Below are 15,513 nucleotides of genomic sequence, written 5' to 3' on the forward strand. Positions count from 1 at the left end.
AAATCTCCCACAAAATATTCATCCACACATATGCAAGAGAAAGAGCAAACAATTCGACCATCAAATATTAATAGATGATATGCAGATCAATTAAAAAAAATTTACTGAAGAAACAAGAAACACAAAGATAAACAGCGAATGAACCACCAAATAAAAAAAAAAAATGCATAAAGTAGAAAACATCACCAGAAGGTTACAATAAATCGATGACGCCAAATGAAGGAAAGATAACAGAACCAACTTTGAGCTCAACGACACGTGTGACAAAGGAGCACCCGATTAACAAAACACGTGAAATAAAATATTTACAAACTTCTCGGGTTTCTCAATATAAAAGCCACAAAAACGGTCCCCGGCCATTAATAATATGATTTACCAACAACCCCTAATTTAATTCTCACTCAAATCATCCCATCCCCCAGGACGCGAGCGAATGGCAATGGCGGGCCTCGGCGGATCGCCATGGCTTCGAATTAGGGTTTTACACGAGCTTCCGACATTCTCTTTCAGGCAATGCTTCCTATTCGGTCCCGGCCTCTCCCTTTGCCGCAGGAATTTCTCCGTCTCAGCCTCCGCCACAGCCAGCCCTAGAAACAGCGAAGTTCGTGTCCGATTTGCGCCGTCTCCCACCGGAAATCTCCACGTAGGGGGAGCGAGGACGGCTCTTTTTAACTATCTATTTGCAAGGCAAGGCCTTTCCTTCTGTATCTCCATATTTTTTGCAATGGTTGTCTCTGCTAAAATTTTAAGAACTCGCTTGTTAATTCTCTGACGCGGCCGAGATATGCTATTAATTTTATGAATATTTCGCGCCAATAAAGTCCTTCAAGGAAATGGAGAAAGTTTTAGTGTATTGCGGAGAATTTTACTCATTAATGTTTTCATGAAGCTTGTTGTAACATGTGGTTGTAAAGAGATGCATTCCTTATGCATTTTTTTTCTTTTTTTTCCTATCATTTGGCGCTCATCAAATTGCTAAGAGTAAAAAGTCTTACTTGAACCTCAAAGCTCAAACATTGAACCCACCTACAGGACTCTGAAAAGTGCCTACTTGGCAAAGCTGTTCTTCCTAGAGATCTAGCCTACTTGTCCAAGGCCCGCCAAGTAGGGGACTCTCACCATGAAAACTTACCGGGAGCACTCGCACTTTTCTTCGAATTTGCCCCCCTGCACACAATTGTCAAACAAACTCAGTCGCTCAAACAACAGCTATGTTGAGATAATTCATGCACTTTTCTGCTTATTTGCTTGTCATTGACTTTGGCTTCTACTTATAAATTGAGTGTCAATGATTGGGCATGGGTAAGACATGTCATGTGACCTTATTATTTATTTTTTTGGCCAACTCTCTATCATCTGAAGTTTCCTACAGTTTAATTCTCTATAATCATATAATTCCTAATTAAAGAAAGAAATTTTTTGTTTGGTTATTTCTCACTCTTTTTTCACTTTTATTCCTTTAGGCTTTATCCAAATTTGTGTACTGCATAGATAATTTTAAATTCAACGACCTTAAAGATGGTGAGATTATAAATAATCTAAAGTCCAAGAACTAGGCCACATGTTGACTTATAGAGCTTTGCTTGTAGGGAATCATAATAGTAATGATTTTGTCATTTTGAGCAGCTTTAGAACATGGAGGACCTTCTTACTTGTATGATTTGGGGAATCATTAAGAGATATTGTCAAGTAGTCAATTTTTCTAGCTCTTCCTAAGAGCATGGCTCAACATCCTATTTTTCTCATCATCGCTAATCTCTCAACCAGTCATTGCACCAAATCGGACCAGAATGAGTTGTGATATCCTAAGGATAGCATTGAAGAAGCTCCTCTTCCTAGCCGACCTAACAATTGTCTGTCTCAATTAGCTAATGCCTTCCTTAGTTGAGATTACTATGACCCAACCTCCAATTTATATTCAAGATGCACATGCGAGGGCCTTAGCCGAGCATGTCATTTTTATACTCATTATCAATGATGTTATGAAATGTTTTTGCCTATGGTTTATTTGCTTGCATATCTTAGATGTACTCATCAAACTAACAAAATAGAAAAATAAAATTTTTAATTATAAAAACTGAAGGGAAGACCATATAGAAATATTTTTCAGTTTTATAGATAAAATTTTCTTTACACACATGACAAGTCTTGTAGCATTATATTCAACTTGGACTCCTTGCAACATAAACTAGGAAAAAGGAAATGGCTATGATGCAATTTGCTTGGGGTCATTATCATCACTTATATGGTATTCATTCTTTAATAATAATAATAATAATAAAATTGTTATTAAAATTGTTTTTATCAGCTCAACTGGACCTTGAAAGATCTTGCTACACTAAACTATCTAAGCAAAAATATATTATCCAAATACTTTGATACACATGAATCACTTTAGCTCAATGTTCTTGACTAAAAGTCTCGACAATTGTCTTTAGTTTATTGATTTTATCATCTTAACTATTATGTGAAGATGCTAACTCAAGGTATTTTGTGTGAAATTTTTTCATAGAGCAAGCATTATCTCTCCTAATAGACCCGTAGTTAGTTAACCTAGACTCTAAAGTATTCATTTTACTTCTCAATGATAATACATTCTTGAAAAGTGAACTTGCACTTTCTTCACAATTGCACCTGTGTTGGCTCCTATAGATTTATGGGTGTCCTTTCTGATTTTTGATTTAGATTCACAATCATTGGACATTTTAGGATATTGGATTTTATTTTATGCGTTGGTTGAATTAAAACTTTACTAACTTATAGGAAATGAAAAGGAGACGGGTATAAAAGAACAAAGATGAGTTATGGGAAGGGAAAATTCATTATCGTGCTTAAGATAGTATAAAATCAGAGGAATAATAACTCAACTTTCAAAATCCTCTGCTATTCATGAGATTCCTTATCTATAGATGAGTAACTGAGGTCTCGAGTGCTATGGTAATTGCTACAGAATAGGTTATCCATGTGATAAATATGGAAAAGTATACAAAATAAAAAGGGAAGTTTGATCCAAATACAAACTCGGACTTGAACTGGTATTCGACTATTGTGCTTGAAGAAGTCGTTGAGTCACCCGAGAATAGTTGGAGAATAGCTCTATCCTGGGTTGGCTGATTGAGCTTGATGAGATCATTGGTTGAGTATCTTTGGAGCCGAGGTAGATGTTCCATTGTGCAGTTTGCTAGCATTTTTATCTTGGACCCGACCGATGAGTCTGCGCAGGAAACAACTGACAAGTTTGTTCTAAGCTCGGCTACGAGCCCTATTCTTGAACCTATCTGGCTTGGCCTTGGGTATACAAAATAGAGTCCTTTCATATTTACTTTGCTTGGTTGTCCTTGCAAGAGAAGCATCATTCTTGGCCAAAACATCCTTTAAAATAGCAATGGCATTGTTGATTTTTATTTTAGTACCCTTTTTTGCATCCCAAATCTTAGCTAGCTTGTAATTCTTCCCTTTTAAAGGATATCTTAGTCTTCTCATGCTTTCTTGCTAAAGATTTGTCCTCGCATCACAAACATATGAAGCTTTCTTCTATCCATCTTTTTTAGGATCCCTTGGATCAACTTAAATTTTATTCCCTTCATTTTGATTAGTCAGATGAAAAAAATATTGTAGCCACCTTGATAGTGAACATGCAGCAAAAAAATTTAGTCTCAAATTCACCTTCTACCATCAGATAAATATGATGAATATATTAAAATTGACAAAAGATTTATACATCACTTGGGCCAATATGATCTCATAGAATTTGAAGATTTTAGTAAACTCAGGAAAGAATGAAATTTAAGTGCTAAGACGGAATTAGTCACGATTGAAGTAGGCTTTTTGTCAAATGTTTTGTTGCGGTCCTGTCCAACTTGAGTGCCCTGAAGTTGAAATTGCGATTGAGTTTCAAGTCCAATATCACATACTACATTGACCTTTTTGTCATTGAAGACAAATTTTCAGCACGACTTCAAAGTTTCCTTGCTGTAGCTAATAATTGTAGCAACTGTGTCAGTGTCACTTTTTTAAGAAAAAAGAGAAAAGAAATAAATTGATCTTGGAGGTGCAAAACCATGGAAGAACATCAAGAACATATGCATATAGAGTATTATAGATTTAGGAGGCTTAGTATTTCATAATGCATGAATGAAAATAAATACAAATAGAGACATATTTATAATTAAGCCACAGGTTAGCCTCAGTGGTTATTATTCCTTATTGTGTTAAATTGTTATTAAAGGCTTTGGCATGTCAGAAGATTTCTTAATCATATCGAATTTAATTGGAAATCAAAGCACCGCACCACTTTTGAACTAGTTAGTAACGCTAATGCCAACTTCAACAATAAGGCTAAATGCAGACTTTAATAAGAATTGAGTACTATTTTTAGGAACAAAATTGATGAAGTTTAATCGCAACACTTGAGGCTGATTTTTTGACAAAAGAGAAATGCCAACTTTACAGATCAAATGTATACAAAAGTTGTGAAAAGTAAGATCATAATACATTGATTATCTTGGGACGAGTGAGTAGATGGAATTATCAAATGTGTTTTTCATTCATAAACAAGTTTTATTACAATAAGAAAACAAAGATCATAAAAGATTAGGAGAGTTTATGAGAAATTGAAATTAACTATTTATTCCTCTTTGACAAGAGATGTAACAAAATTAGGTTTTTAGATGACCCTTAAAAAATTCACATGCTATCGAACTTGTCGTACAAAAATGTTATAGCACCGCCTAACATGCTGCGAAGCCTAGAATTAAGGGAAACCTCCTTTTGTATGACACCTTGTTGAATTAAGCTGCACAACTTGAGCTGAACAGCCACCCAAAAATTGATATGAAGCCTTTGAAAGCTTAAATCTACTTCTTTTTTCTTATTGTTAAATTATGGATGACTTGTTTTTGCAAATTTGGCAAACAACTCTGTAGGAAAACAATTGAGCCAGTTCAACTTGGCCGCAATATCATTCACATATAATTTGTCGTTTTCTACAAAATAAACATTCATCATTTTGGTTTTTAACACTAGCTTTGAGAGCCATTTTTTTTAAAGAAATACAATTTCCACAAGCGTTTATTTGAATTTGCTGTCAGTCGCCAAATTAGAAATTGTCGGTCGCCGGAATAGATATCTCGACGCCTAATTTTAAAATAGGTTTAATTTAATTTATATATATATTTTGAAAAAAAAATAATATTTTAATTTTTTTGAAATTATATATATAAATTAAATTAAATCTCTTTTAAAATCGGGCGTCGGGATATCCATTCCGACGACCGACAATTTCTAATTTGGCGACCGACAAATTCTGGCGACTCCGCTGGGGATTAGTTCCTCTCTCCATTTTGATTAAGTGATTCTGTTTTCAAACATCAGTAGTGTGTCCATGTCCTTAGTGGGCCAGACTACCATTATTCCGTTGGCATACCTCGCTCATATCTTCCTTGGACAGTATAGCGAACTCTTTGTGGATTCTGGAGCCATCTGTTTAATCACCCTTAAACAGAGAGGTTCTGAAATCTTTAGACCTTCAGGATGGGTTTAATTGGGTTGGACCCCCAATATGTGCGGTGGCTTAGAAGCCATGAGCGATGTTGACCGAAGTGAGTCCAATGTAAGATCACCCTCCAGTTTTAGGACTGGATTCTATACCACATATTTACTGCATTTTACTCTTTCAAACGATTTGAAATCTGTCATTTTCAAATTCTTTTCCTCTTAAATGAAATTAAATAAAATTTGAAATATAAATAATAATAAGTAATAATAATAAAAATCATTTGGATAAGTTTCGAAAGAACCGCCCAGTTTGCCAGATATGTTCGCTAAGCTTTGATATTCGTCCTGCAATCATTATAGTGAAGCATGAAATGATGTTAATGTGTTGAACTCTTTCCTACCCACAGAGAAAATGTTTACACCCAAGCTGATCTTCTCTTTCGCTGCTGGAATGGATTTCAACGTTAAGAAAGGTGAGCAACCCGATGTCGCGGTTATTAAATTTGGGCAAGGGTTCGACAATGCCAAAGTCAAGTTCGGTAGCGGTACCGTCGCTGTGCCAAAGCCTAAGGCGGACAAAACTGTTGAGCCTGTTGTCGAGTTTAACTTGAGGTCTGCTGAAGAGTTCCCCCACTAAAGAGGGTGTTAATTAAGAAGAGTTTTGTCGTTGTTGAGAAGTCTGCCGCTAGGATCATTGAGGCCGCACCCGAGACCACTGTTGTCACCCTTGCTAGTTTGACCGTCTCTGCACCCGCTGTTGCTCTCGCTGCAACAAAAGGAAAAAGTGTGCAAGTTCTTGGTGAGCTCGTTGCCAAGGAAAATCCAACTTTTGCCCCGATCCCCTCAGTCTTTGAAATTGGGTCCAGTTCAAAATTTGCGCCTTTGACTCAGACATAGAGAAGAAGCAGAAACAGAAAGGTAGCCAAGGTCAGGAGGGTAAAGGCTGTTGAGTTCGTTATTCCTACTGATACTCCTGTTGCGGAGGAGGCTGGAATACCCGAAACCTCACCCCTCTTGGGGGAAAGTAGGTTTCATCCTTTGTCCGCCACCCTCAACGAAGAAGATGTCACAAGGATTGCCGCTACACCGCCCCAACCCTTCCGCTATGAGGGTCAAAGGAGGAAGGTGAGCGCTACACCGCTGGCCCGAGTACGAGCTGTATTAGAACAACTAGCAAGGAAGGAAAATTTTTCAATTGCTGAGATTTTGAAAAGGATGGGGTGTCTTGTGTCACACTAGATGAAGGCTCAAATTTTAAGAAAAAATGAATCTAACGCACAAACTGTCAAAAATGTTACAAGGAAGAGGGAAGGTTTGCCCAAACGAATCTCCTATAAGCTTCAAATGTATAATCATCTCGCCTCAGTCGTTTCTACCACCAGTGTTCCACTAGTACCCAAAATTCCTGCCAAGCAGCATATGGGAGTCCGTTCGCCCACTTTTGTCACTGCTACTGCCACTACTTCCTCGAGGCCCATGGGACGAGTACCAGTAAAGTCTTGTCTAGGGCCGAGGATAACTCTCCCGGTTACACAAGAAGTCCGTTCTTCAGCAAAGACGCGAAGAGAAGGAAACAAGTTGCCCATGGACGTATCCGGTCCGCGTGTTAGGGGACACACCACTCACCGTCGTGTTGATACCGATAATGGGCCACCCAACCCTAGAGCATCATCGTCAAAAAAGATGGCGTGGCGACCTAAAACCACTGGACCAATACTTGCAGAAAATAACAGAGCTGAGAAAATCAAAGAAGGTTCCAAGCCTGAAGAGGTTGTTACTATTTCAGAGCCTTCTCTAGAAGAGGTCATCTACCAGTCATTCTTAATTAACCTCACGATTGTTAAAGGAAGATCAATTGAGCCTACTTTGGAGAAGCTAAGAGCAGACATCAAGCAAATGGCCAAAGAAAGAGAAGACGAGCTGAGGTGTGAAGAAGATCTGACGGGTTGGATGAACGAAGATATTGCCGAAATAAATGTCGTCGAGACTAGGGCGTCGTCATCCTTGCGAGATGTCTCAGAGCCTGCTGAAGAAGGGGAGATTGAAACGCTGCCAAGGGAGGTTTGGCAGAAAGATGAACAAGTCGAACGTTTGGAAAGAAGGATGAAGGAAATGATGGCTGTAATAATGGCGCTTCAGAGTCAACGTCAACCTCCGAAGGAGACACCCGCGGAAGTGAACAAACTAGAGGCTGTCCAGATTACTGACGATAAGAAAGAATTCACTTCTGTTAACAAAGAGGAGCAGCCGAAGAAATATTCTGCTCAAAGTCCAGTATCAGAGAAAGAAATCAAACACATGATAGAACATCAGGTGAAGGAAGCCCTGACTCAGGCCAAAGGGGGAGCATTAGTTATGAAGGGTAGACCTTATCCTGAAGAGTTCGATGCTGTCCAGTACCCCACGAGTTTCGTGCCACCGCAGTTCAAGACTCTCGACGGGACATGAAACCCTCGATAGCATGTTGCACACTTCCGAGCGAGTTGCTGCAACGCGGGGGCTAATGATGCTTTGTTGTTCCACCAGTTCGTTAGCAGCCTTTTGGGAGTCGCTTTCGACTGGTACGCCGAGCCAAATGGCTCTGTAAAGAAATTCGCGGAGATAGAAGACATTTTCGTTAAACGATTCGCCGCAGCCCAACACCACATTACCGTCGGTAACCTTGTGGTGGAGAAACAGAAGCCGGATGAAACTCTGGTGAAATACATTCTACGATGGAGGAATTTAAGCATGAGATGCGAACCACAGCTCCAGGAGCAACATGCAGTTGAAATCCTGTTAAAAATTATTCATGAACCGATTGCATTCCTTCTCAAAGGATTTACAATAAAGACGTTCGAAAAACTACTTAGTAAAGCCCTGAATCTTCAGGAAGAAACAAATCAATTCGGATTTCTAGAGAAGATCGAGAAACCAAAGGCAGTGAATACAACTGAGAAAGTGTCTGGAATAGTGGCAGTAGTTGGCAAAGGCAAAATACCGTTGCAATTACAGGCTGGACAACCTTGACAAACTCGTCAGCGCCAACGACAGGACTATCAGCAACATAATCAACAAATATATCGACAAAAGTTTTATCATAAAGACGGAAAACAACTTCCAATCTTGGTTAATCGAGCAAAGATGACATACTCTTTCAAAGATGAAGCAGTAAAAAAAAATGTTCCGCAATTTAATCAAAAATCTTGAATTCAGGTTGCCCGAATCAAAGAGACCAGACGAGGTCAACAGGAAAGGACATTCGAGATACTGCTCATATCACAGATGCACCAGACACTCATTAGAGCAGTGCTTAGTTTTAAAGCTTGACTTGAGGAGAACTTCAAAAATGAGAACATAAGTATCCCGATAAAATATTTAAGAGAACCTGAAAGAGTTTCCATTAATATGATTTCTGCTGATCCAATGGTTCCAACTGACCCTCATGCACTTGAGGATGAATGGAGTACAACTTCGTCCAATTCGCCAATAAAGACTTTAAACCGGGTTCGAACCGTGTCTGTCACCGCAAACAGTAGGACTTTGACCTTGGATATGGATAAGGACTTGCTTGACAATGTATTTGGTATGCAGACCAAGGACCACACTTCTGTCCAACGGGTCGATGTTACCAACGGGATACCCTGTATTGAAGCGTCGACTTCAATTAGGAAGTGGCGGAGACCTAGCGTCGCCGGATCGATACTACAGGAGAAGTCGGGGGACCATTCTCCTAAAAATGACTCTGAATCTGACGTTCCGACAACCGCTACTGCACCTACGACAGAGTCTAACCCAGGAAGAGTTGTGCATCGGGATACTCCAATTGTCCTCAAAATAACTAATGCAGAATCGATTGAGGCCGTTCTGGAAAGACTAGCCGATATCACACAGTTGGCCGAAGAACGAAGGAACACTGCCAACGATGATGACTAGAACTCAACATATTACATGGTTGAGGAGTTCGCGGAAATCAATGTTATTGAAGCTAGGGCCACGTTATCTTCGCGCGACGCTCTATTTCCCATCGAGGAGAACACTTTGGATGAGTTACAAATGGCCATTCAGTAGCAAGATCTGCGAATCAGCCTAATGGAGAAGAAGATAGAAGAGCTGAATATTGCTATAGCCACGATTCAAGAACAATTACGATTACCTTAGCTGAAAATTGAAAAGCCAGATTTAGTGAAAATGTTTGAAGAGAAGCCTGGGGCAGTAATATTGGTTGATAAGGGAAAGCGACCATTGCAGACACAGGTGAAGTGACCTCAACAGTCCCATTAATATCTTCAACAACATACTCAACAGCCGTCTCAGCATACAGTCAGCAAATTACCTCTTACAATAAGTGAAAGCCTAAACAGAGAATATTCATTCAAGAATGAAGTAGTGGAAGAAATATTCCAGGATTTGGTCACAAAGCCCAAATTCAGACTGCCAGAGCCAAAAAAGCCAGATGAGATCGATAAGAGGGATCACCCCCAGTATTGCCCATACCACAGACTGATTGAACATAACATAAAGGACTGTTTCAGCTTCAAAGAGTGACTCGAAAAAAAATTCATGAATGAAAACATAACGACCCCAAAAGAATATTTGAAAGAACCTGAAAGAGGTTCACTAAGATAATTTCAGTTGATCCAATTGTTCCAGTTCGTGAGAAAGGACATCAGCAGGACAACGGGTAGTGGATCCCGACCCTCCCACCATAGTTCGGAGTTCGTTCGAAATTCTGTAGACAATTTGATATCAAATGGAGAAGAATTTTCTTTTTGGAATAGTTCACGTTGTATGCTCAAAGCTCATTAGAGGCACAATCAAGAAAAGTGCATTCAATGTAACAAAAATCTAGTGTCTTGGCGTTTTGACAAAATTATGACTTAAAGGACAAATTGAATTAATGCTCTAATAACTGAGTTCTTCACTTTAAAGATTTTGAACTGGGTCCTAAGTAAATTTCAGAATAAAATAGTGTGATTATAATACGAGTAATTAACTCGGGATATCGCGAGCTTTTTAATCTCCTGTCATATTACTGAGTCTTAACTTTTGAATGAGCAATAATATTTCAAAATTCATATTAAGAAATATTTGAGGATTATTAGTTAGGGGAGGTTAGATATTCAAAACCTTTAAAATATGCTCTACCAGATATAGTAATTCTCAGATAACAAAATGAGCAAATAAAAAGTTATGTGAAAGGCTCATTGAGAAGAAGCTTGAGGTTGACACAAAATTAAAAATTGGTGTCTAAATTCAGACATTCAAAATATTTAAAGTGTGCTTCACTAGATATAGTAATTCTCAATAAAAAAAAGAGGAGCAAAAAAAAAAGAAGAGCTCTCTGAGAAGAAGCTTGAGGTGGGTACGAAATCAAAAATTGGTGTCTAAATTCAGACATTCAAAATCTTTAAAGTGTTTCACTAGATATAGTAATTCTCAGTAAAAAAAAGAAGCAAAGAAAAGATTAAATAAAAAAGAAAAGAAGAGCTCCTTGAGAAGAAGCTTGAGGAGAGCATAAAATCAAAAATTGACGTTTGAGTTCTCCTCTAATTGATAAAACTTTAAAGGTTCTCTTAAGAAAATTCTTCTGATATTATAATCTGAAAAGAGAGTGGCACTGTGTTTTTTTTGGTTGGCTCTTAACGGACTTGCAAATATCCTTGGGAAATGAAAAATGTTTTAATCACATAATCAGAAATTTTGAAATCTGCTTAGGCCCAGAAAGAAAGAATTAAAGAAAGGGCTATGTTATTAGCAATTAATGAAATTCGAGCTTGAAGTCATATCTTCCAACGCCCATAAAATCCGACTCCAACATCAAGTCAAGGACGTCAATATTTTCTCAAAGACAACTCGAACAATATTTACGAAATCAGTGATAAGCTAATGACGATTGCCGCAGTGGAGCCACAGAGTCGAAACCTCTCGAACCGCGATATGCTTTGAAATAACACATCTTTATGTGTATTTGAAAGAATACAGTTCCCATAGTACCTTAAAGGATGAGTTAACTTTTACATGCTTCCGAGCAGTCGACAATATCTTAAGAAGCATCATGCGTCGTGATGTTTCAAAGACAAAGATCTCGTTCTTAAGAAGCATCGATGCCACGTGTGTTTGAAATTGGGTCAAAATAAAATAAAATAAAATAAAAAAAAATTTTCAAATAAATAAAAACTCACAAAATATATCTCATCAATCAAAATCAAAATCAAAATTGTGAATTTTAGTTTCGACCTGGTCAAGTTGAGTTTTCTTGATCTATCACCAGCGTCGCTTCTCTCGGCTCGAAGTTTCTTTCCACAGGGACTTTGGGTTATCTCTCTCGTGTGAAAGAGGCTAGCTGATTCCATCTACGTAGAACCACACTCTTCATTGTCTTTTGCTCCGTTTGTATGAGGGATGGCAGTTTATTCGATATGGACCGCATCTCCTCCCTCACTGCTTTAGGAGACCATCCTATTGCAATGAAACACATCAAATTTTAGAGGAAGAAGATTTCAACATCCGATTTTGCATTGCTTTGTAATGGTTCATACCAAATTTCAGAGGTTGAGAATCACAACATCCGATACCGCATTGCTTTGGATGTTCTTCTATCACAATGATTAATATCAAATTTTAAAGGAGGATTCCAACATCCAATTCCGCATTGCTTTGCAATGATACATATCATATTTTGGAGGTTGAGGAACACAACATCCGATATCGCATTGCTTTAGACATTCCTCTATCGCAATGGTTCACACTATATTTTAGAGGTGGAGGATCACAACATCCGATACTGTATTGCCTTAGATATTTCTCTATCGCAATGGTTAATATTAAATTTTAAAGGAAGAGGATTCTAACATCTGATTCCGCGTTGCTTTGCAATGGTTCACATATCAAATTTTAGAGGAAGAGGATTCCAACACCCGATTCCGCATTGCTTTGCAATGATTCATATCAAATTTTAGAGGAAGAGGATTCCGACATTCAATTTCGCATTGCTTTGCAATGATTCATATCAAATTTTAGAGTATGAGGATTCAAACATCCGATTCCGCATTGCTTTGCAATGATTCATATCAAATTTTAGAGGAATAGGATTCCGACATCCAATTCGCATTGCTTTGCAATGGTTCATATCAAATTTTAGAGGATAAGATTCCAACATTCGATTTTGCATTGCTTTGCAATGATTCATATCAAATTTTAGAGGAAGAGAATTTCAACATCCGATTCCGTATTGCTTTGCAATGGTTTACATATCAAATTTTAGAGGAAGCGAATTCTAACATCCGATTTCTCATTGCTTTGCAATAATTTATATCAAATTTTAGAGGAAGAGGATTCTGACATCCAATTCCGCATTGTTTTGCAATGGTTTATATCAAATTTTAGAGGAAAAGTATTCCAACATCCGATTCCGCATTGTATTGCAATGATTAACGTATCAAATTTTAGAGGATGAATATTCCAACATCTGATTTCGCATTGCCTTGCAATAATTCACGTATCAAGTTTTGGAGGATGAAAATTCCAACATCTGATTCTGCATTGATTTGTAGTGGCTCATATTAAATTTTAGAGGAAGAGGATTCAAACATCCAATTCCACCTTGCTTTGCAATAGTTCGTGTATCAAATTTTAGAGGAAGAGGATTCCAACATCCGATTCCACATTGCCTTGCAATGGTTTACGTATCAAATTTTAGAGGATGAGGATTCTAACATCCGATTTCGTATTGACTTGCAATAGTTCATATTAAACTTTAGAGGAAGAGGATTCCAACATCCGATTCCGCATTGTTTTGCAGTGATTCATATCAAATTTTAGAGGAAGAGGATTCCGACATCCAAGTCCGCATTGTTTTGTAATGGTTCATATCAGATTTCAGAGGATGAGGATTACGACATCCGATTTCGCATTGCTTTAGGGCACCTTCTTACTGCAATGGTTTATATCAAATCAAATCGACACTCAAATTTGAAGGTTCAAACCCATATATTTTCCGCGTCACCTCTCAGGTTGGATGTGAGCCACAGTGTCTTCCTTCCTAGCGTGACATATATTCTCCTCGTCACTTGTTAGCTCGGATGTAACTTTCCCAGCGGTATTCCGGGTTGGTCGACACTTTCTGTTTCGCTTTGGTCGGGTAGAAGTCCGCTTCGACTCTGTAATGGCTCCTAAGACAACAAACGATATTTGTTCGACTAATTTAAGCCCAGATGTAACTTCCCACGCGGTATTCCGGGTTGGTCGACACTTTATGTTTCGCTTAGTTCTGAGTAGAAGTCTGCTTCGACTTTGTAATGACTCCTAAGACAACATACAATATTTATTCGACTAGTTTCAGCCCAGATATAACTTCCCAAGCGATATTCTAGGTTGGTGTAGTCTCTCTATTTCTCTTAGGTCTTAGAAGAAATTCAGTTCAATTCTGTAATGGCTCCTAAGAAAACAGATTTTTGATAATTTTTCAAAATCAACAATCAAATCCCCAACATAAACTCAACTTCACTTCACTCAATTTCTTTGACATTGATATTTGCACATCCTTTTGGGTGGTTCTTCTCTATCACTTCGGTCAACGCCAATAAGTGCGACATGCTTATACTGCACTTCACACCTATTGAGGGTCTATTTATTGACCTCATTTTTGGTGAAGTCTCTTCTTCTTTTTAGAGCCTGAGATCTAGTCTTAGGGTTTCCTACCGACTCTCTTAGAGGACTAGCCTGGGGCCCACACTATTTAGAAATTCAAGCCAATTATTGACTCATCGCAGTTTCATGTGGCCAGTTCTAAATCCTCAACGCTTAGTTGAGTCAACCAGTGCGACGAAACTCGAGTCGAGTACCCTTAGGATCTAAAGCCTTAGGAAACTCTTCGTGTCATCCGTGCACACTTATCGATGCACGAATACCACACTGAACACGTTGACACACACAATTGTTGAAATTCACGTCTCTCGCACCTGTAGGAGGCTCCACGATCGATCACAAACAATTCTTTCGACGAAATACGAATTTGATGCGTTTCCGACCAGACTAGCGACGAAGTCGTCCAGACGATCCCGGATGAAGAAACAGAACGCGCCGACGCGTCCGGAATGTTGACTTTAGTTAAGAATGACTCCCACTTTGATAGGGTTTTGTGCACGAGCGAGAGGTGCGTAAATCGAGCAAATTTAAACATCATATATATTATGGAGGGGTTATATTTGTATTATATAGCTGTGGGAGGGGTTTATTTTCTTAAATCTCTAACTCACTCACACCTCGTCTGCCCTTTTCCTCCCATTGGCGACCCAAGCCGAATCCGACCGAACTCCCTCTTCTTCCCGGTCACGAGCCAGCCCAAACAGAGCCTTAGCCTTGCCTTTGACTCCTCGCCCGACATCCTCTGCCCGAGATGCCTCTTCCCGAAGCATCGCCTGCCTCATCTCGTAGGGTGAGGAGGGCTTTCGTGATGCTTTGATCCTCGCTGAGGTAAGTTGACTCTGCGCGTCTGTTCCCTGGGTCACGAATGGGAAAACTTCTCCTCCTGCCTGATCTTTCTTCGTCATGGTCTCAACTGCGGCGTTTATTCTGCTTTCGGTTTGGTGTTGTGCTTTGTCGAGAGAAGTCCTACAAGCTCCTCTTTCTCTCGGGCGTAAAAAAAAACTCGGTGGAGGTTACGAAACTTGGAGCCTGGGGAGGTTCTGCCGAAATTTTTGCTCGACTAGGTGCTTGTGGGCTTGGTGTTTGGAGGTTCTGTGGCGGCTTTTTTCTGTGGCTTTTAGAAGTCTCGAGCAAGGCTTTGAAGAGCTTGTTTTGGGGCTGATGTTCTCCCCCGGTTGCTCTTGGCCCGTAAGCGTCCGATTATGATCCCTTTTGATGTTGGCTGGTGGCCTTCCCCTTGCTGCTCCTGGTCGTGAGGTGTCTCTGTTTGTGGTTCTCTTGTTTGTGCTGTGACTGATGGTTTTCCCTGTTGTTGTCCCCTGCCTGTAAACTTATTGGTGGTGGTTGCCTTTGCCCATTAGCTGTGGTCACCTGATGTGGTTATGTGTT

At 39.2% G+C, this 15,513-nt stretch overlaps 1 protein-coding gene across 2 annotated transcripts in view; it reads left to right on the forward strand.

Annotated features, from left to right (window-relative positions):
- The first annotated feature begins 375 nt into the window (after positions 1-375).
- Positions 376-15,513, forward strand: part of LOC110021712 (glutamate--tRNA ligase, chloroplastic/mitochondrial) — a 49,381-nt gene continuing 34,243 nt past the window's right edge. For both annotated transcript variants that reach the window (XM_020720310.1, XM_020720311.1), the window contains exon 1: positions 376-687. In XM_020720310.1, coding sequence (XP_020575969.1) covers positions 434-687 — 254 coding nt within the window. In that variant the 5' untranslated portion in view covers positions 376-433. The remainder of the gene's footprint in view (positions 688-15,513) is intronic.

This window comes from Phalaenopsis equestris, unplaced genomic scaffold (assembly GCF_001263595.1).
Source record: "Phalaenopsis equestris unplaced genomic scaffold, ASM126359v1 Scaffold000140, whole genome shotgun sequence".
Lineage (NCBI taxonomy): Eukaryota > Viridiplantae > Streptophyta > Magnoliopsida > Asparagales > Orchidaceae > Phalaenopsis > Phalaenopsis equestris.